This window comes from Echiichthys vipera (genome assembly GCF_963691815.1).
Source record: "Echiichthys vipera genome assembly, chromosome: 1".
NCBI lineage: Eukaryota > Metazoa > Chordata > Actinopteri > Perciformes > Trachinidae > Echiichthys > Echiichthys vipera.
The window spans coordinates 36,770,670-36,792,057 of record NC_139826.1 but is presented as its reverse complement, the minus strand read 5'-3'; the positions used below and the strand labels follow the sequence as shown (position 1 = coordinate 36,792,057).

The following is a 21,388-nucleotide window of genomic DNA, read 5'->3' as shown; positions in this document are numbered from 1 at the left end:
TTAAAAGAAACATAAATATACTAATATTATTTAAATAATTACAAGGAAAATACACCAGATATTCACATTTTTAGGCTTAAGTCGTTTTTGCATAAAGGAAATAATTTAACTGACAATTATCAAAATAATTGCCGATGAATTTAATTGATAATTGTTGATTAACTAACTAATAAAGTAATTGTTTACTATACTTTTATATACTGCTGGGTGATTAAACACATAACAAAGCATAATATTTCATAAGCTATTCATATGTGTTGTATTTACAAATCTGAATTTGTAAAGTAGTTGTAATAATAATGATAATAAAAATAATAATAAAGTACATTTCATAACATAAAATGCAGCTAAAACTGCTTTTTTAAGAAAAACAAAGACATTAAAACAGAAAACACGGAGCAATAAAAGCAAGAAATAAGAAATAAATTGATAAGATAAACAAATAAATAGTTATAAAGTCATAAAAAGATGAAATCGGAAGAGTGACAACCAACTTAACGAGGCTAATAATAAAGTAAAAGTGACAATAAACAACAAAAAGTGGGGAAAAATGATAGAAAATTAAAATATTTAGTAAAAAATAAGTAAATATTTCTTCTTAAATGGAATCAAGTGACATAAAAAGTACAAACACCTCACGTTTGCTCACATACAACACTTGAGTAAATGTTTTCCAGTGAATAAATTATATTTAAATCGAATCCTAAATGTATAAAAAGATTAAATTTAGAAAGTTTAAGAGCTGAACTATCACAGAGGGAAACCGTGTCACTTAAAGGAGCAGCAGAGGTCACTCCAGGTCAGCTCCGTCCTCCACCTCTTGTCTTATTCTCTGCTCTGTTGAACCTTTCTCTCTCCTCTCGCTCCCCGCTGTTCCACCGTGCCGCTGTTAATCTGCTGTGTTGAGCTCTCGCTTGAGCTGGAATGTGTCTGGTTGTTCGGGGGCCAAACTGTCCCGACGCGTAACACAACAACCAGCAGGTCACCGAGCGAGCTTCCACCCAAAGGATCCCGAGCCCTCTGGATCTCCTCATCGTCCTGCTTTCGTCCCGTTCGACTCCTCTGAATGGCTGCGACGAATAAAAGCGAGGCCGATTTTGTGCCTTTTGAATATTCCTACTATGATTATTCGGACTGGTACTCGGACAACGCAGAGCCGACCAAACCACCCAAAGAGTGAGTAGAAAAGCTGAAGATCAAGTTCGTGTTTAAGTCAGAACTGAAGGGGTCACACAGGTCTAAAGTGCAGCATGGGAGTTAGTTAGTTTGTGGTTTATTTGAACAACTCCAGAGATGGAAGCAGTTAAACCTGGTTAAACTATTAAATGTACATTATTTAAACATCCTTAAACCATTAAATCAAGACTGATGCAATAACGAAACAATCAAATGGTAGACTTGTACTTATAAAGCGCCTTTCTAGTCTTCTGATGACTCAAGGCGCTTTCACAGTGTTTGTCCCATTCACCCGTTCACACAGACATTCACACTGAAGCTGGTGGACATCTACAGACCATCTAATCTAATTAACGAGTCCGATCATTTTGTCCCTTTTCCTGAAAACGTAGATTGAGCAAAAGACACTACAGTTGCTCGGTGGTGGATCTGGGTCCACTGTGCAGTCTTGTTTTTGTCTTGCGGAGCCGTCTGGGAGCAGCGTTATTCAGGCATTTGAAGACCAATTGAACTTTATGTAAAGAGACAAAATCAGCCAAACTCAGGGTCTTATATTTGCTTTTAATTGACCCATAATTACACCTTATTGGTAAATGGACTTGTACTTATAAAGCTTCTTCTGGCTACTCAGGGCGCTTTCACAGTGTTTGTCACATTCACCGTTCACACTGACATTCACACTGATGGCAGTGGACATCTACAGACCATCTAATGTAACCATTCACATCACATTTACACACCCATGCGCAGCACAGGGAGCAATTCAGGGTTCAGTTTCGTGCCCAAGGACACTTCGACATGTGGACAGGGGGAGATGGGGATCGAACCGCCAATCTCTTGAATGGAGGACGACCCAGTCTTCCACTGAGCCACAGTCGCCCCGATCAAATGGATCACTTGTAGCAAAAAAAACAACATTTCAACACTTTTGGGGCTTTACATCTGATGTTTTGTTTGCATTCTGCTCTAAGTTTTGAATCTGGCTTTCCTTTAATCTCAATGTGTGTTTTTGTCACAGAGTTATTTCCCCATGTGACCCCACAGCGGACGACAGGCTCTTCCACATATGCGTGCTGTCGATGTCTGTAAGTGAACTCCAGTCTGTACTGTAAGAGATAAAGGCACTTTTTTTGAAAGCTTTAATCGAGCTAAATTAATTCCCAACCTTTTTGTCTTCTGACCCTGTAGAGATTCACCTTTACAGGAGGCCGAGGGCACATTTAAAGTCACGCTTTATGAGCAAAGTTCAAAGTATAAATATTAAAAAGAGATTTCTAAATGACGTTGCCAGTTTTTAAAGAGACAAGACGGACAAAACAAAGTGGCGGCATATGCTACTTCATACAGGGAAGAAACAATTGTTGGTTTGCAGATGAAGTCACATATCGGCGCACAACCAAGACTGCGGCTACACGGTTAACAATGCCTACGGTTTGTGCGGTTTACGGCGGTTCAAAATGAGCTAATCAGGAAAAAAAACAAGAGCCTTTGAGTCTGAAAAGTAGTTGCACACAAAGGGGGGGATTTAAAAAAAACTAACTAACAGAGAAACAGCAGCAGACCTGATTCAAAAACCTGACCTGAGACCTAAGCTACTCTCGCAGATTCCTCTGACTGTTTCCCAGATTCACTGCGCGTAGATATTTCATTTCCTGCCCTCCATTTTGAATTTGGGTGTCAAAGTAGTCACGTGATTGTAATCTAGCTGTAGTATCACCGGTGCACGTTCAGGCTAAATGTAGTAAATATACAGACAGTAATTTCAACAGTTACTTAGAACGTTGTATTAGTATCACATTAGCCTCAGACGGCTAGCATACTGGCTAGCTATTTTAGCAGCAGTTTTTTGTCTGAATTCTATCAAACTTTCTGTTTAACCTACAAATATAAATGATGGTGTGATGTTTTGAGTTGATTTAATGGTGTTAAACTAGAGTCTAACTTATTATCTTTGTTACCAAATATCGTTTTAACGGACTAATTTATCTTGAGTGGTCAAAAGGGCGCTAACACCGGTGAATTAGCCGTGTGCTAACCTTTTATATCTCCTCGCCGTAAACACTGGGAGCTGCTGGTCGTCCACGTTAGCATCAATGCTGTCAAAGCATCCGGGACCAAACTTCAGTCCTTAAAATAACATGATTTAACAGCTACAAAATAAAGCTGACAGTTTTTTTAATTTCCATTTTTAATGTAAACCCCCACCTGAGCGTCGCCCAAACGCTCAACGTCACTTTAATTTACTTATTTGACACGTAAATGACCAGGTACAAATATGAAACTTCACTCTTGTAGATCATTAGAAGTGTGTAAATTAATTCTACTTGCACTTCGGTGACGATCACCCAGTAAAAACAACACGAAAAGACCGGAAAACTGCAACAGACCGGATCCGTCCAGATAGGGATGATACCAGTCAACGGCGTCCGACTGGTGATACAGTTACGTTAAACTGTTCATGAACAATTTAATTTACAAATCAATAACCAAGAATAAGAACAGCTTTAATAGACTTACAGATAATTATCTAACAAGGGCATTTGGAGAGTGTCAGTCATGATGTTCAACTGAAACCACCTGCTGGTGTCAGACTACAAACAGTTAAAACAGGATTACCCAAAACACAACATTTGCACAACATCATCTTTGCTTAAGTACAGCTGTAAAGCATGAATTGGATACAATGAGTGTAGATTTTTGTTCTTCCATCCAATCTCTCAGTGCTCTTTCTGTGAACCCATCAGCTGCTTCAAGCAGACTTTCCATTTAACGACGTTCGCCATCATTTTGTCCTCAACCAATCACTAATGAAGGTCGTTTTAGCTCGGCCAGAAAACTCCTCATGCTGGAGACACTAAATGGACCAATTTCCCTGCTCAGTAAATAACGTGAAATAAGCAGCTGGGTCACCGCAGCTGATCGGAAATAATGATGCCGTACTCTGAAAATGTTCTCTGCAAAATTAGGTTCTTTATGTAAGTTCTCATGCCGCTCTGGCCCGACCTCCGGTTAAGCTGCTTTGCTTTCACATCGTTTCAATGAGAGGCGGTAGCTGGTTGAAAAATATAATTCAGTATTGACAAAAAGAGTTCAAGGTTTCGTGCCATAAGGACGTACAGTTCAGTATGAGTGTATATATGTATATACTGGAATATATTTAGTATAATCGCAGGTGTCAACCAATCATCTGGGGCCTCATTCATAAAGCTCGCTGCGCACAAAAACCACGCGTAGAGAGGCACAAATGTGCGGTAAAATGTGCGGTGGCAAACGTTGGTATTAATAGACAAATCATTTGCGGAGAAGCGTGCGTATTCCTACGCCAACTAAAGCGTAGGAATACGTGAGTAGAGCTTTCGCAAAGTTTTTCCAACTCGGGAATCAGCGACACTCGATGCAAACACCATGAAAGCAGAAAAAACACACGTTAACTATGAAATAATTGGCAGCAAATGTCTTTCACACTGTAAAAAGCCTTTTTGAAATTTAGAGTTCCTTCTAGTCGGACAAATTAGTTATATGGTAACTGTCAGCTAAGACAAGGTAAGAGGACGTCCTTACCATACAACTAATTTGTCTGACCAGAAGAAACTCTAAATTTCAAAATGGATAAAGAACACATTCGCTGCGGCTAATTTGTCTGAATTGGCAGCAGCGAATTCAGACAAATGTTTTAAGTAAGGTCACGAAAAGAGGAACAGGTATTTAAGTTAAGCACGTTTTCCTTTCAGATTCACATCCAGAGACAGAGGTAATAACTTATTGTCAGTGCAAAAACATTTTTCAATCAATTTTCCCTCAAGATTGCAGTGAAAAATATGAAAAATATGAATTGAACTCAGTTTTAAAACAAAAAGAATCTTTGCATAAAACATAAAACCTGTTTAAATGAGAATGTCATTTGACAAATTAAAACATTTAACTCACTTGCCTTTGACTCCAGTTTAAAATGCAAGATTTAGTTGGTGTTGCAGTCTAATTTATTCCAAATATATGCAAACATAAACTGTTATAACCTTAATAATGTGGAAGTGCTGTACGGTCTGATGAGTGTCATCTTTCCCTGTAGCTGGTGGTCATGTTGATCCTGGCAGCTCTCACCAGGAAAAACAAGCTCTGCCAAGGATTTACGAGAGGATCCTCCAGTATCTTCAGGTGGGAAGTGTAGACATAAGTGTGACTTTAGACTTTTAGACTCATATTATATCTAAATGTTCCTGTTCATGATCTCACAGTCCAGCCAACTTCCTGGACCAGACTCAGAAGAAAGGCCTTGTCATGGCTGTTTTTGGACTGGTGTTCAGCAAACTGGCCATGCTGGTGATCGCCCCGGACCCTCTGCCTTTCTCCAAAGATACCCCAGAGGACATTAAAGGTGGACATTTGATGTATAATGAAGAATAGAGCTGTAGAGTCGATACTGAGTATCCCAGGAGAGGTCACACACCACCCACTGTGACGTCGGAGTGACGTATTTTCTGTGTCATTTTTGGACGCCCAATTTCGGTCCACTGAAGGGGTTGTTTTGAGATAAAGGCACTTTTTAAAAAGCTTTAATCTAGCTAAATTAATTCCCAAACCTTTTTGTCTTCTGACCCTGCAGAAATTCACCTTTATAGGAGGTCTGGGGGACACAAGTTTAAAGGCACATTTAAAGTCACGCTTTATGAGTAATGTCAAAGTATAGAAATTAAAAAGAGATTTCTAAATGACGTTGCTAGTTTTTAAAGAGACAAGACGGACAAAACAAAGTGGTGGCATATGCTGCATCATACAGGGAAGAAACAATAGATGACTTCACATATAGGTGCTGTTTGTCAAGGACAACCAAGACTACAGCTACACGGCTTTGTTGACGTCAGTGAGACCTCCGTGTCAGGGCTATTTATGGTCCAAATGTGGTCGTTTCATCATCAAATTTAGACTCATTTTAGACTGCTTCCATAATGCTAAATATATGGCACTTTTCTAGGGTTGCAGACCTTATGGCCGCCATTCAGCGCCCATCCGACCACCACCTCAAACAAACAGCATTCAGACCGAAAGCATTCACTTGTTGCTCCTGATCTGCATTTTCTGCCTCGGTAGTAACTGACCGTCTGAAAGTTCTGTCACAATAAGGTGGATAGGCTACCATGAAATGATTTTCCACAAATTGCATTCCTAATTAAAAAAACAGATGAATGCAAATATATATATATATTCATACATAAATCCGATCAAATCACCTTTATTTATATGGTACTTTTCATTCCTTTCAGTAGCACAAAGAAAATAAAAGCAGGACAAAACAAAACATGAACAACAAAGAAACACACTGAAGCCCCCCCCCCCCACACACACACACACAGATATACACAAAGACATACACACTCATGCACATACATAGCCATACGCACGGACATACACACCCCCACACACACCCAAACACTTACTGTCGCTGAAATAACTTGATTATTTTAAATAAATCAGTTAGAAAAACAAAAGAAACCCCACATCATGTACATTTCCTGCACCTTCCTGTCATAGACGTCCGAATAAATGTACCCAGTTCAAAGGTCGAAAGGTTAAAAGTCAATATGACGTCCGAGTTGGGTCAAGGTTGGACTTCCAGAATAGATGTCCAGAATTGGTCATGGACCGACGGACCCAACATAGACAAGATCTGCACGTCTATCCGATGTCCAGTGTTAAGTGAGCAGGGAATGATGCCTTCCTTTCTTTTCCCCTTGTTTTTTCCAGAGTACATGAAGATAATCGCCATCTTCTACTATCCTGTCCTGTATTATCCCCTGTTGGTCTGTTGCACTCTGCAGCACAAAGCAGGTTACGTGTTCGGGGCGCTCCTCTCGTTCAGTCACTTTGGCGTCCTGGTGTGGCAGAAGTTCGACTGTCCCAAGACTCCAGAGGTGAAACACCGACAATATCATCATGTTTCCATCTTTGTTAATGTTTTAGATTAAAAAAATATAATTATATAACCAGTCAGAAATGTCTACTTTAGTCTAATCCGATGAATTTAAGGTATTTCGTCACATTAATCTAAACATTTGTATCCAATATTGCCACAAAGTGATTGATTAGCAACATTTTCCAAAATGAGCTAATACAACCAGAGCCGTTTTGTGACAGCTCTATAAACAGTGAACGATGGCAAACACATCGTCTCACAGTTAATATCGTCATATTGATTACATTTTCAGCCCATTCCCATTCCCACAGCGTCACATACCGCCGTTAAAACAGCGACCGTAGTGGACTTTTTAGTTGGAATCTAAGGGGTCCTAACAAAGCGAACAGGTTGGGAGACAGGGTTGAAAATAATCAGCGGGATTTTAAAATGTTTGCTGTTGGGCCATGTGGTGGTAGCTTTTTAGCTGCAATGATTTATTTATTTTGAAGCACATAAAGTTGTTACGGGCGATCATGTTAAGAAACAGTTACCTTTTGTTTAATCGAGCAGACGGGGAGCAACATACTACATAACTACTCTCCTTTTAGCTCTGTTTTAGTCTCCATCAACTCCACTGCAAAAAAACCAGGCTAGCTAAGTTTGTCTGTCTGTGTGTCGTGGGTTTATCACACGTTCTTTCACCGAAAACGCCATTTTTGTCTCCATTTTGTTGCCTGTGCTCCTACGAGTGATTGTCTGTCCGTTGAATGCGTCCACAAGACCAACTCCACTGCGTAAAAACCAGGCTAGCTAAGTGTGTCTGTCTGTATGTCGTGGGTTTATTACACGTGATTTATTACAAGCTGAAAACGGCTTCCTTCTTTGGCTGGAAACAACACTGACGATGACCTCTGAGACTGAACCAGAACAGTTAACTCTAAAAAAAAACACCAAAACAAAGAGCTAAAGATGCTAAAACGCTCTCAAGATGAGGCGTAACGTCTCATCATCTCATCTCATCTTCAGCCTCTTATCCGGGGTCGGGTCGCAGGGGCAGCAGCTTTAGCAGTGGACCCCAAACTTCCCTTTACCGGGCCACATTAACCAGCTCTAACTGGGGGATCCCGAGGCGTTCCCAGGCCGTTAAAGTAAAATAGTGATTACCGCAGCTTTAACCTGTGGACTAACCAGGATATTACCTCTCTAGAAAGATGTGCTGTTGACTTACTCACATTTTATTTTATGTTTAAGCACCTTAAAACAATAATCCATTCACCTCCATGAACACATAAAAGCACATGTTTCAAAATGTGGCGAAATAAAAATCGTTTTAGGTTCATTGATGCTTTAAAAACATTAATTTGTTTCTGCTTTCCTCCTCACAGATCTACAAGTACTACGCTCTGCTCGCCAGTCTGCCTCAGCTGGCCTGTCTGGCGTATCTCTGCGTCCAGTTCCTTTTGCTGTTTGTCAAAGGACCGAGCACAGACGAGGTGAGAGAAGAGTTCAGCCGACACAAACACCTTGCCTTTTGTGCTTTTGATGGAACAAACATGTAAACTAATCTCTGGTGACGCTGAAGAAAGAACCATGAATTTCAACTATGTGAAACTCTAAGCAGCTTGTGCAGAACAGAGTAGGTTTAACTCAGCGTCCTTGAGCAGATTATGACGAGGAGGTGATGTTTTTTTCCCCCCTTTCAAACATATTAAAACAACAGAGTGTTTGTTTTAGCAGCAGGCTTAATGTGTCTAATGATTAAGAGGAGAAATTCCTGTGGTGAGTGAAGAAATAAGAAGGAAAAACAGCACTTTCTGTCACTTAACTTTTATTTTACCTTCAGATTCTTCTTCCATTTTTATTTATTCTTGGTAAAAACAAAAACTTCTAGTTATTCCATTGAGAGTGAGGGTTTTCTTTTCATGTCATTATGTAACCAAACATCTATTGAAGCTCGCAGAAAAGTGAAGTATCGAGACCCCACGTCACACAGAATAAAGCATGGATGAAAGCAGTGTAATGCTCGTCACCTTGAATGATACTAAACCATAATAAAAGTCACTTAAGCAAGTTTTTCCACTGAGAATCATCAAAGAAACGAAACGCATTAAACCCACGACCTTCTACTAAAAACATCTTCTCGTCATTAGTGATAATTTGATGTAAAGACTGATTTTGTTTGCTCACAGGACCTTGACAGCAGCTACTACACCAACTATGTGAAGTGCCTTCTCAAGAAAAAGTCCTCAACTGCCAGGTGAACACGAAGATACAGCTATAAAGTGTTTTTCCCTCCTTCTAAACTTTATTTCGATCACGTTAGTTCAATTCAATTCAATTTGATTTTATTTATAGTGCCAAATCATAACAAAAGTTATCTCAGGACACTTTACAGAGTAGGTAAAGACCACACTCTATGACTTATTTATGATAAACATAGACCCAACAATTCCCCCGTAGAGTACGGTGGCAACCAAAACCTTCACTATAACAGACAGGAACGTCAGACAGACCCAGCTCTGTGGAGGACGCACATCTGTCTGCACCGGAGAGAGGAAGAGAAGGAGAGAGAGAGAGAGAAAAGACGGACAGATGGACAGAGAGAGACAAACACAGACACAAGGACAGAGACAGACACACTTCCAGTAACTATAATAATATCTATAGTAATGTGAATATGACTTATATGTTATGGCAGTTAATACAGCAGAGTAGTAGGAACAAGCACAGCTAAGGTGATAGAATATAATAGCAGCAGGAAGCGTCATGCAGGACCACGGCAGCAGGCACCACCACCATCAGCAGAGACCTGCGGCCTGAGAGTGAGAACATAACTACCAAAACCAGACCTCCATTGCATTACTGGTATAGTCCAGGCTCTTCTCAGGCTTTTTTTGCATCATTTGTATTAATTTTCTAACATCATTTGTTCTTGATGTTTGTATAAATTGCAGCTCTTCAACAACAGACAAACCAACGCTGGCAGAGAGAATACTGGAGGTGCCTAAGAGTTATATTTATATACCAGAAAAAGGTGTGTGCACTCATCCTTTATTTAGGCTGATATATTGTGTTTATGTCACGCTCAAGTTTCAATTTGTTTTTCTTCCTAAGGCTGCATTCACACCCAATCAGGCCTTGCAGTGATTAGTGCGGGGGGTTAACGTCCAGAGGTGTCAAAGGCATTCAAACTCATAACTTAAGTATAAGTATAGATACTAGGGTTTAAAAATACTTCTGTAGAAGTATCAACTCAAGCTTTTTACTCAAGTAAAAGTGTAAAAGTACTGGTTTTTAAACTACTTAAAGTATAAATGTAAAAGTAATGTAAGGACAAATGCTTAGGCCATGCCACAGGGAACGTGATCTTGGGAAACTAAGGGCGCACTCACACTGTCCTTCCGCACTGCGCCAAAACCGTTTTTTCGGGTCAAGCCTAGTGCGTTTGACCAGTGTGAGTGCACCCGCTCCGCGCATAACTGCTGCCAGCTGAGAGAGGTGGGCTTTTGTAGAGCGCGTTTGCACATGTACGAGCATGAGCGTGCGCACATGTACGAGCACGAGCACGAGGACGACAAGTACCCTAAAGCCCGGGGCGTGGTGCGAAACGACAGTGTGAGTGCGCCCTTAAAGGAACAAAGAAACAATTAGTAGCAAACAAACACGGAGCGAGAATGCAAGCATAAGTAACCGGGAGCCAACCAACGAGACACGGTACCACGTAAATGAGGAAACAGTCTGGTGCCGAATGGGTCCCACATCCGGCTACAGCTGGGCAGAACCACGCCTTCCAGCTCCAGACACACAAACACAGAGGGGGAAGACACATGCAGGGAAAAACAGACTGAGGGAGACAAACACAAGCACAAAAGGAAGAGGGGCAGGACTGGGATCCTGACAGTTCCTTAACACGCATTCTTAACTAACAGCAGGGATTTAAGTATTTTAACCCAAACGGTATCTTTTGCTAAACCTAACCAAGTGAAGTTAGTTTAGTTTGAATTTATAACGGGACTCCCAGAGCGTTGAAGTGGTCAAGGCTTCCTGACCGAGCTGGCGGCAGTTCCCATGTGAATAGACGATGATGTCCTTCTGAACATACTAGCAGGTGTAGCAGGCTCCTTTTAACCCAGGGGTCTGCAACCCACGGCTCTTGCACCGCATGCAGCTCTTCAGCCCCCTTTTCAGTGGCTTCCTGTAGCTTTGCAAAAAAATTATATAAACAACGTGTAAATAACGTGTTTTTTTTGCACAGTGGACGAGGGAAAACATTTTATCTTGGAGTTCAAGGTGATATTGAAAAAATATTACGTGAAACTAAAATATGCGTAGAGCAGGGGTCTGCAACCCGTGGCTCTTGGGCCGCATGCGGCTCTTCAGCCCCTTATCAGTGGCTCCCTGTAGCTTTGCCAAAAAACGACATCCTTGGTGTACGGCCCAGCGCCTTTCCCTGCAGGTGGCTAATGTTGAGTTGGTGACCCGCACTGATGCTGGATTAATCCCCCCCAGAAAATTAGCAAGGAAAATAGTGTTGGGTGGACATATTCATTTGCTTTCACATGATGGTGGCTTACCTGTGTGCTTGATATGTGGTGAGAAATTAGCGAACAACCACAATTTTAGGACAGGTAACAATGCAAGGTTACAGTAACTTTATATAAACCTTTATAAGCTGTGACATCAAATCTGTTTTGCAGCTCCAGACAAATGTTATCTGGTGGAAGAGGGGGGCAAAATGGCTCTTTTGATGGTAAAGGTTGCAGACCCCTGTTCTAACCCATATCCATGAGGTTGATAACCTCTGATGACGCCCATTTAACAGAGGGATAAAGTTTGATTCTCGATGGCTGTGACTGAACCGAACTCCACTGTGACAGAAGTGACAGAGTTATTTTGTCTTTCAGTGTTTCGTTTTCCACTCAAACTGGCTGTATCGGCGTTTGTTGCCCTCGTGGCGATATATCACGTAAGTCCTCCGCAGACCTTTAACCTCTTAAGTCAGACATAATACAGTTTTTGTCTGTGGAGCGTAAATTCATCGTGTTCATCTTTCAGACGGCGCTGTTGTTAGTCGTCCTAGTGGTCCCTGTGCTCCACATCGTCCGTGCCGGTATCGATGAAAACATCGCCTTCCTGTTGCTGGGGTTTGGCATCGTCCTTTCAGACGACAGGATGGAGGTCGTCAAAATCGTGACCTTCTATACTTGGCTGCTGGAAGGTATGTGGAGCTACTTTTTTAAAAGGAAAAATCTACCGTATTTTCCGCACTATAAGTTGCACCTAGAAACCTTAAAATGTCTCAAAAGCCGACAGTGCTCCTTATAATCCGGTGCTCCTTATATATGGACCAGTATTGAGCCACAACAGGTCTCCAACTACGGTGAGCAGCCGCCGACTCTATTTTCCCCCGTAGAAGAAGTAACGCACGGTGCATGTTGAGATATACGACTGTGCGAAGCGTGCCGTTTCATTTCCATGTGTGTGTTTGTGTAAAGAGCTTACGACGCAGAGTTTCAACTCAAGGCCATTAGTCACGCAGTAGAACACGGGAATAGAGCAGCAGCCAGAGAGTTTAACATGAACCAATCAATGTGCGGAAGTGGAGGAAGCAACAAGACGACCTCCCCTGACTGTTTTGTTGACATTCCCTTTAGCACAGCTCCATCTAATGGATGCAGAACGTAACCGCAGCCTCGACTGTAGCGTCTATTCTACGTGCCTTATAATGTGGTGCGCCTTATAGTGCGGAAAATACGGTACTTCCGGCTGTTAAGCCTGACATAACACCCTTTCAAAATACGATTTTCTGGCTCCAAACGCTGCGTTGAAACAAATCAGACACAACGGGCGAATATGGGAACAAATACCATCAGCTCTTTCATCAGTTAGACATCTTTATATTGATAAGAAAGAAGTAAAAGGACAATTACGCTCTGTTTAACACGGCACTGGTGGACCGAAAAATCATATTTTGAAAGGCCGTTACGTCACGTCTGAACAGCCAGATAATTATAAAATAAGCAACTCATGCTGTTGTTCTTTTCCACCATGTTGTTTGTTAGTGTGCTACCTCTGTGCGATGACCCTGTCTTGTGTGGTCAGTCTCATCATGCTCATGAGGTCCATGATACTTCACAGGTACGTGCATATGTGCATATATTTATAGATTTTATTTTATCGTAGTCTTTGTATTTCACCTTTTCCCTTTGCTTTTCTAAACTCAACACTTTCTAAACTGTTGTGGCATTTTTCCTGTCTGAACCTCATGCATCACTGGTTTTAATGTTACAGGTCCAACCTGAAAGGGCTGTATAAAGGTGACATTTACAGCATTTATAACAGCCCGAAGACCATCCGTCCATCCAAACCTGGTATAGTCTGCTGGATGGGTTTGACAGGATACCAGGCTGCAATCGTCTGTCTCGGTAAAGCTCAAATACACTGAAAAACTATCACTGATTTGTACTTTATTTAAAGAAAATACTGGTAATATTCTATATTTTTCCTATTGTCAACAAACTGCAGCAAGAGAGGAACATGAACAATGAATTAATTGGACTATCAAGTGTTGGTAGGGTCAATCAAATACTGGAGTGCATTCAGAAACATCTACTTTTTCACATGTTGTTACTGCTGCCCCACGCTTAAATCACTTAAATTCATTTTTTCTCTACACTCTAGCCTGGTTTTGCCTCTGATATACATTGTGAGCTGTGAAACCTTCCATAAACAGGTGTGTGTGCTTTCGCAAATCACGTCCAATCAGTTGAATCTACCACAGATGGACTCCAATCAAAGGTGTAGGAGATGATCAAGAGAAACGAGAGGCACCTGAGCTGGGCCGCTGAGTGGAGATAAAAGGAATTTAAAGGCTGCAACATGAGCAAATGTGGGAAATTACTTAGACTTCCAAAAACACATCAAATCTATTTTGACGTAACCCCCAAGCTCCTTTCACGCACACTGCAAACCTGAAACGTGCAGAGCTGTATGCGAAGCCGTGTCTCGACAGCAGATGTCACGTTGGCTGGCCGACAGTGTTTTTATCTGATATTGAAGCGAGTGTCTGTACCGGTTCTGACTGGTCCAGACACTTCAAAGCTTCCAGCAGCAGGGCAGAGGAGGACAGAGAGTGAATTTATCAGTAAATGTACAGAGAGTTACGGCATGAATGAATAAACACCGCAGCTCCTCAGTGTCTGCATGTCCAAACCTCACAGCTGCTGAAGTGAAACGAGTGTCTGTGGGATTAAAACTGCTGCACAGGTTGGAAAATATAAATAAATATAAATATTCTGCCTTTTTATTGGGGCGTAAATAAATGCAGCGGAGACGCAAGCCTGTCGGAGCTGGTGCAGACTGATTCATTCTCTTAAGTCTCTCTCATCTTCTTCATTTCCCCAAAGATTTGCCTTTTGGAGGCTTTAGCACGTTCAAAAACTCGCCACACGTCACAAATGATTCAAGAGTGGTGAAAATGTACATTTTTCAGAACAGGGCGTGGGAAATTGTCTCGCTAGTGCCCCCTAGAAAACAGCCCCTAGTCCAAGATTGACAAAAATGTATTAAAACCATCAAGTGTTTACTCTGGTTAATATGGAGGAGTGTCTTCTCTCCTTGAAACAATAATAATATTGATATTATTATCAATTCAGACTTTATTTTCTTTGATTTTCAGTCTAAAAACAGATTGATTTCCTACCACCACGTTCTTAATTTTGCACATACTTCAGATCATAACCAGTAATGTTGGTAAATATGATGTCACAGGGGGATGCAAATTATTTAAGGCAGTTTTTGCTGCGATTTTCAGTCTGCCATGAAATGTATCCCCTGTCTAAAACACACACAGATGATGTCCCAACACCACGTTTTTAATTTTACACATACTTCAGATCATAACTAGTAACAGTGGTGAATATGGAGACATTTCTTATTTCGTAGCAAAAGTTAAAGGGGGATACAAATGATTTCAGGCTTTTTCTGTTCGCTAAATCATTTGTATCCCCCTATAACTTTTGCTAGGGAATAAGAAACGATCGGGCGTGAGGCGGGGTCCACCCTGGACAGGACGCCAGTCTATCTCAGGGCACATAGAGACGAATAGAGAGCAACAACCATTCACACCTACGGGTGATTTAGAGTCATCAATGAACCGAACACCTGCACGTCTTTGGACTGTGGGAGGAAACCGGAGAACCCGGAGAAAACCCACGCAGACACGGGGAGAACATGCAAACTCCACACAGAAGGGCCCCAGCAGGGATTCGAACCAGGAACCCTCTTGCTGTGAGGCGACAGTGCTGTCCACCGTGTCGCCCAATTTATTGACAATATATACTGTAAATATAGAGTAATGCCAGCCTTATCCTTTTATCAAGTAGGGGACTGCTTTATTAAAGAATGTGTTGAAAATTTTTTTTAAATCTGACTGTGTTTGTGTTTGCGTGTGTGCGTGTGTGCGTGTGTGCGTGTGTGTGTGTGTGTGTGTGTGTGTGTGTGTGTGTGTGTGTGTGTCGACAGGAATGGCTGTTCAGACTGTGGTGTTTTTCATCTGCTTCTTGTTCCTGGTGTTCTTGATTATTATTCCTGTTTTTTACGGACGGAACATCATCGTCTTTGAAATCGCGGGGAAGGCATGGTGAGTCAGAAACGCTCTCTCTTTTTTTTAAATTTTGTGATTAATGATCGAAACAGAGATTTAATTTATTTTCCGTCTGTGTGACGTCTCAGGCCGGCCTGGGTCACACTGATCCTGGTTTCAGTGCTCCAACATGTGACTGCTAAGTTTGCGTTCATCAAAAAAGAAGCGGGAACGAGAGACTTGAACAACAGGTGCGTGAAACTTCATCTCATGTCATCTTCAGCCTCTTATCCGGGGTCGGGTCTCGGGGGCAGCAGCTTTAGCAGGGGACCCCAAACTTCCCTTTCCCGGGCCACATTAACCAGCTCTAACTGGGGGATCCTGAGGCGTTCCCAGGCCAGTGTGGAGATCTAATCTCTCCACCTGGTCCTGGGTCTTCCCCGAGGCCTCCTCCCAGCTGGACGTGCCTGGAACACCTCCCTAGGGAGGCGCCCAGGGTTCATCCTTACCAGATGAACCTGAACCACCTCAACTGGCTCCTTTCAACACAAAGGAGCAGCGGCTCTACTCCAAGTTCCTCACGGATGCTGAACTTCTCCCCCTCTCTCTAAGGGAGACTCCAGCCCCCCTCCTGAGGAAACACATTTCGGCGTGAAACTTATTTATGTATATTGTATAATGCGTATTAGAGGAAGAATCCATTATTTATCCATTTATTTTCAACCGCGGGTCAGAAAAAGACTCAACTCTTAAGATGAAATGTGCTCTAGTTACTTTATACTTTAAAATTTATTATCTTTTTTTTAATTTGCTATGTTACAATTTAATTTATCCTAAAAAAAGTAATTTATAAACTATAAACCTGCTTCATTCCCAGTGCTATATGCTTTGCCATCCAAAAACTGGAAAACAGGACTTAGATATTAGATAAATTACTTTTTCACCTGGATATTATAGGGATTTAATGGTCAATGTACCGTATTATTTTACTGGAGACCTGCAGGCCCTTTGCTGGTTATCTTTTGGGCTGATTCACATGTTTGCTTTGAACTCAATTTATTTTGTGTATAAATAGCACGCCGCTTTTAAGGACATTTTGCGTGTTTTGTTGATGCATTTTAATCATTTTTCGTGTATTTTTGTGTGACTCCAAACAAAATTACGTGGACATGTTTAGGAAAAGATCGTGGTCTGGGTTAATCCATCCATCCATCCTTTCTCGCATTTTATACCACGTCACAATATACTCATCTCATCTCATCTTCATCTTCAACCTCTTACCCGGGGTCGGGTCGCGTGGGCAGCAGCTTTAGCAGGGGACCCCAAACTTCCCTTTCCGGGGCCACATTAACCAGCTCTAACTGGGGGATCCTGAGGCGTTCCCAGGCCAGTGTGGAGATCTAATCTCTCCACCTGGTCCTGGGTCTTCCCCGAGGCCTCCTCCCAGCTGGACGTGCCTGGAACACCTCCCTAGGGAGGCGCCCAGGGGGCAATTTAGTCAGTAGGGCTTAAATAGTGACTTACTTTTGGCATTGTTGGGCTAGAAGTCCAAAATAATCTTTCATCATATTGTAATTCATTAGCACGTTCATAACGCCCTCTCCATTGAGGCCATACCTTTTTAAAAGCTCACTATCATTTAATGTCTCCAAAAAGTTGACTGCAGCTGCCACGTGAGGTCTTTCCTCATTAACTCTGAGTGACTTACTAAATCAGCGAGTTAGGACCAACTCTTAGACTTCACATGTTTTGTGAATACAGCCCCAGACCTTCATGTGTGAGATCTTTACAGGACCAAAGACAACAATCTTACCTTTTCTGAAATATTCTGTGGTGATTTCCAGAGAGAGTCTGTTCCTCCTGACCTACCTCCTGTTCCTGATCAACACCGTGGTGGGACTCATCGTCGCCATATGGAGAATGGTGATAACAGCCCTGTACAACATCATCCATCTTGGTCGTATTGACATCAGTCTGCTGCACCGCACTGCAGAGTCCTATGACCCAGGTATAACGTTTTTAGTACACAGACAGCTCTCATTGGGTAACTTAGGGCGCACTCACACTGTCCATCCGTACCGTGCCCCGTGCTTTAGGGTACTTGTCCCCCCCCTAACTCTCCCCCCGTGGCCCAGGCCCGTTTTTACTCACACTACCTGGGCCTCGGAGAATGCTTCTTGCTGCCTATACGTCATCACGCAGAAACAGGTCACACGCATTGATGATGTCATCGCGATGCGTGGCTTTGTTTACAAATCTTTCCGTAGACCTCAGAGTTTTTGTGCGTCTTGTCGACTGTTTTTGAATCTTTTCATCGACCAAATCTGCAGTAAACACTCCACCTCCGCATCACACCAACGTGAACCTTTCGCCGCCATTGTTTTAAATGTCCGCGCATGGTCCCTCCTTCTTTTTTCTACGTCCCAACAGGCGCACAGGAAATGACCTCATAACCGCCGTAGGCCTCGCGCTCATACACGTGCGCATGCTCGTGCTCGTACACGTGCAAACGTGCTTTACAAAAGCCCAACTCTCCCAAACGGGCCGTGGCCGACAAGCGTACGGTTGCACTCACACTGGTCAAACAAACTAGACTTTAGCCATGAAACGTGCTTGGGCACGGTACGGATGGACAGTGTGAGTGCGCCCTTAGATCCTATCACCAGCATTACATTACATATTAAAGCATGTTCTCAGTCTGACTTTAGCCCCGTCCTGTGACCTTTAACCCCATCCAGCCTACCGATACTACGCCCACTCCCTGAAGGTGGAGGTCAGCCAGTCACACCCGGTGATGAAGGCTTTCTGCGGGCTGCTGCTGGACATGATGATCGAGGGCGACAGAGCAGGACAGAAGATAAGAGACGCAGAGGAAGGTTAGCGACCATGAACTTCAAACTAACGCTAACAACCATGCTACGTCACCTGATTTACTTCTATGCTCCGGATGAAACTTAATTGCTACAGTCATTAATACATGGATTACATACAAATTCCAGTGCGTTACTACCTTGATTTAATCTTCCACAGGGTTTTTAAGACTCAGACGAGGCGGCCGCAGAACTTAACTGTTTATAAAACATGGAAACAATCGGCGTGCATTACATTGATTCACCCCTCAGTTTGGTGTCTCGTTCTGCCCTGACAGCCTGCTCCTCCGTGCTTTCAGGGATTCAGGAGAACAGGCCGAACAAGGCGACCAGCCGTCGGAGGATTCGCTCTCGCTGGCAGCTGCTGTACACGCTGGTCAACAACCCGTCCCTGCTGGGCTCCAGGAAGCACTTCCAGACGCTGCAGACATCGGAGAGCGTCCTCAACGGGACCCCGAACCGCAGCTCCAAGAAAGGAGGCAGCAAGAAGGAGGCGGTCAAGACGGACAGCGAGCCGGCCCAGTCCGCCGAGACCCCGACAAACCAGGATAAAACTGAATGACATCCCTAACCTGTACAGCGCTGGCAGTATACTCCAAACTAAATCCTATTTAGATAGTCTGGCCTGCAACCAGTCATGTCTTTTCTTTATTTACATCTAATGACTAAGCATCTTGTCAAGGCAACTTCATTATGGTTCAGGAACGATCGTGGGGATGGCACATACATTAGAGTTTACGGTTAAGATGTGATATGCTCGGGGATCAACGCCAAATGCAGAGCTGTCTTTTAGTTGCAAACTCTGACATTTTGTTTTAGTGTGCGATCACGGTCTTATTTGGAGTAAACTCACGCTCTTATCGACATGACGCTACAGACACGATGAGATATCTGTTTAATTACACATAGATTATAGTTTCCGGTTACATGCTGTACTTCCTGGATTAAACTTCCATACGTGAATAAGATTAAACCGTTTTCCTGACTTTTGAAAAGTGCTTGGGCTCAAAAAGAAAAAACAGTAATGTTTTTAAATGTGTGGCTACATCTGTATCCCATTTTAAAATGCTAATAACATAAAAGGTGTAAATGCGACACGGTGGTCTGGTGGTCAATTCAATTCAATTCAATTTTATTTACAGTGTCAAATCATAACAAACGTTATCTCAGGACACTTTACAGAGTAGGTAAAGACCACACTCTATGACTTATTTATGATTTACATAGACCCAACAATTCCCCCGTAGAGTACGGTGGCAACGAAAACCTTCACTATAACAGACAGGAACGTCAGACAGACCCAGCTCTGTGGAGGACGCACATCTGTCCTGACACAATCATCTTAAAAATAACAACATAGCTAAGCACTCGTAAGCCCGAGCTGTAAGATTTATCAAAGAGGAAAGTTTTAAGTTTACTCTTAAATAGGGGGACAGTGTCTGCCTCCTGAATAACACTTGGGGAGGAAGAAAAGGTCAGCACTGTCTCCTCACAGCAAGAGGGTTCCTGTTCGAATCCCGGCTGGGGCCCTTCTGTGTAGAGTTTGCATGTTGTCCCCGTGTCTGCGTGGGTTTTCTCCGGGTTCTCCGGTTTCCTCCCACAGTCCAAAGTCGTGCAGGTGTTCGGTTCATTGATGACTCTAAATCACCCGTAGATGTGAATGGTTGTCTGTCTCTGTTCGTCTCTGTGTGTCCTGCGATAGACTGGCGACTGAATCAGAAGGTACTGAGAGTAAAAGAGAGACCGACAGATGAGCCGTCATTCAGTTTTCCTTTGACAAAACTTTATTGAGGCACATAGGATGAGGAGAGAGAGGATATTTCAACACTTTGGTAAAACCTGCTACATCCTTTAATACAGGGGTATAAAACACACAAACACACACCCTAAGTTACTCTTTAGGTCGAGTATATTTACACACGTTTACACACTGCGACTCACGACAACAGGCAGCATGCAGGTCTTTACGTCAATCTGGGAAATACAGGACGGACACACGATCCAGATACAACGAGGCAATTATTCACGTACACACTCAGAAGTGCTTGTTACTGTTGCAGTTTGCAGGAGACTCGGTAGAGGATATTCAACTCATTTTTGTTTACCAGCGAGACAGAGAGCTTATTTAAAACACCCGGATTCAGGCGCGTCGTTAGCTATTGAAAGCATCCGGGGCTGTAGCCTCAAAGTTAGAGTCCTTTTCAGACCGAGGTTCGGGCGTTTCTCGAACATGCAGTTGTGATATAGTTTGAGGAGGACCAGTTGTCATGTGTGACTCACGTCGGGACAGGCCTACTGAGTAGCTTAACGTTTATATTGAGGATAGGGTAGGTGAAGGTCACCACATACCCCAGCAGCCAGAATGAGACATTAGAAAAGCATAATGCCTCAGAAACGCTGCCATACACCGAGCCGAAGTCAAGTGGACCGGGTTAAATTCCTGAAACTGTGCAAACCATCGCTGCTCCGAGTTATCACTTGTAAGCATGAACACGTCGGGATTTTGCGGTTTCCACTGGCTACAACATTACATCTGTGTTTGCAGGTAATGCAATCATATGAAAGTCTACTGTACGGGGCTATTTTCATCATTACCATGTTGTTTTCTTTTTTTTAATTTGACGGCACAAAGATCCGGGGCTTTAGCCTTGAATGCCCAGGTCTAACAACGCGCCTGCTGAGTTTTATTCAACATGAAACAGTGTAACTGGACTACAAGCTCAAAGCTGCAGCACACAATAGTTTTTATCTCAGAACAACACAGTTTTTCTAAACATTTAAACTCTTATGAGAAGCTTAGGTTTCTTGTATTTTTGTGGGATTGCACTCGTTATACGACAGCACAGGTTAACTGCAAGTGGTTTA

General features: G+C 42.6%; 1 protein-coding gene across 1 annotated transcript; it reads left to right on the top strand.

The window, feature by feature from the left end:
• Positions 1-1,066: 1,066 nt before the first annotated feature.
• Positions 1,067-19,085, top strand: LOC310952068 (receptor for retinol uptake stra6-like; the record flags this gene model as incomplete). The annotated part of the gene is made up of 17 exons (XM_083920555.1): positions 1,067-1,176; positions 2,195-2,261; positions 5,246-5,331; positions 5,412-5,551; positions 6,919-7,085; positions 8,455-8,562; positions 9,259-9,326; positions 10,024-10,103; positions 11,974-12,035; positions 12,125-12,287; positions 13,132-13,207; positions 13,361-13,494; positions 15,593-15,710; positions 15,803-15,904; positions 17,498-17,661; positions 18,392-18,529; positions 18,802-19,085. The coding sequence occupies 17 exons, from the start codon at positions 1,067-1,069 to the stop codon at positions 19,083-19,085; spliced, it is 2,067 nt and encodes a 688-aa protein (XP_083776681.1).
• Between the last annotated feature and the right edge of the window lie 2,303 nt (positions 19,086-21,388).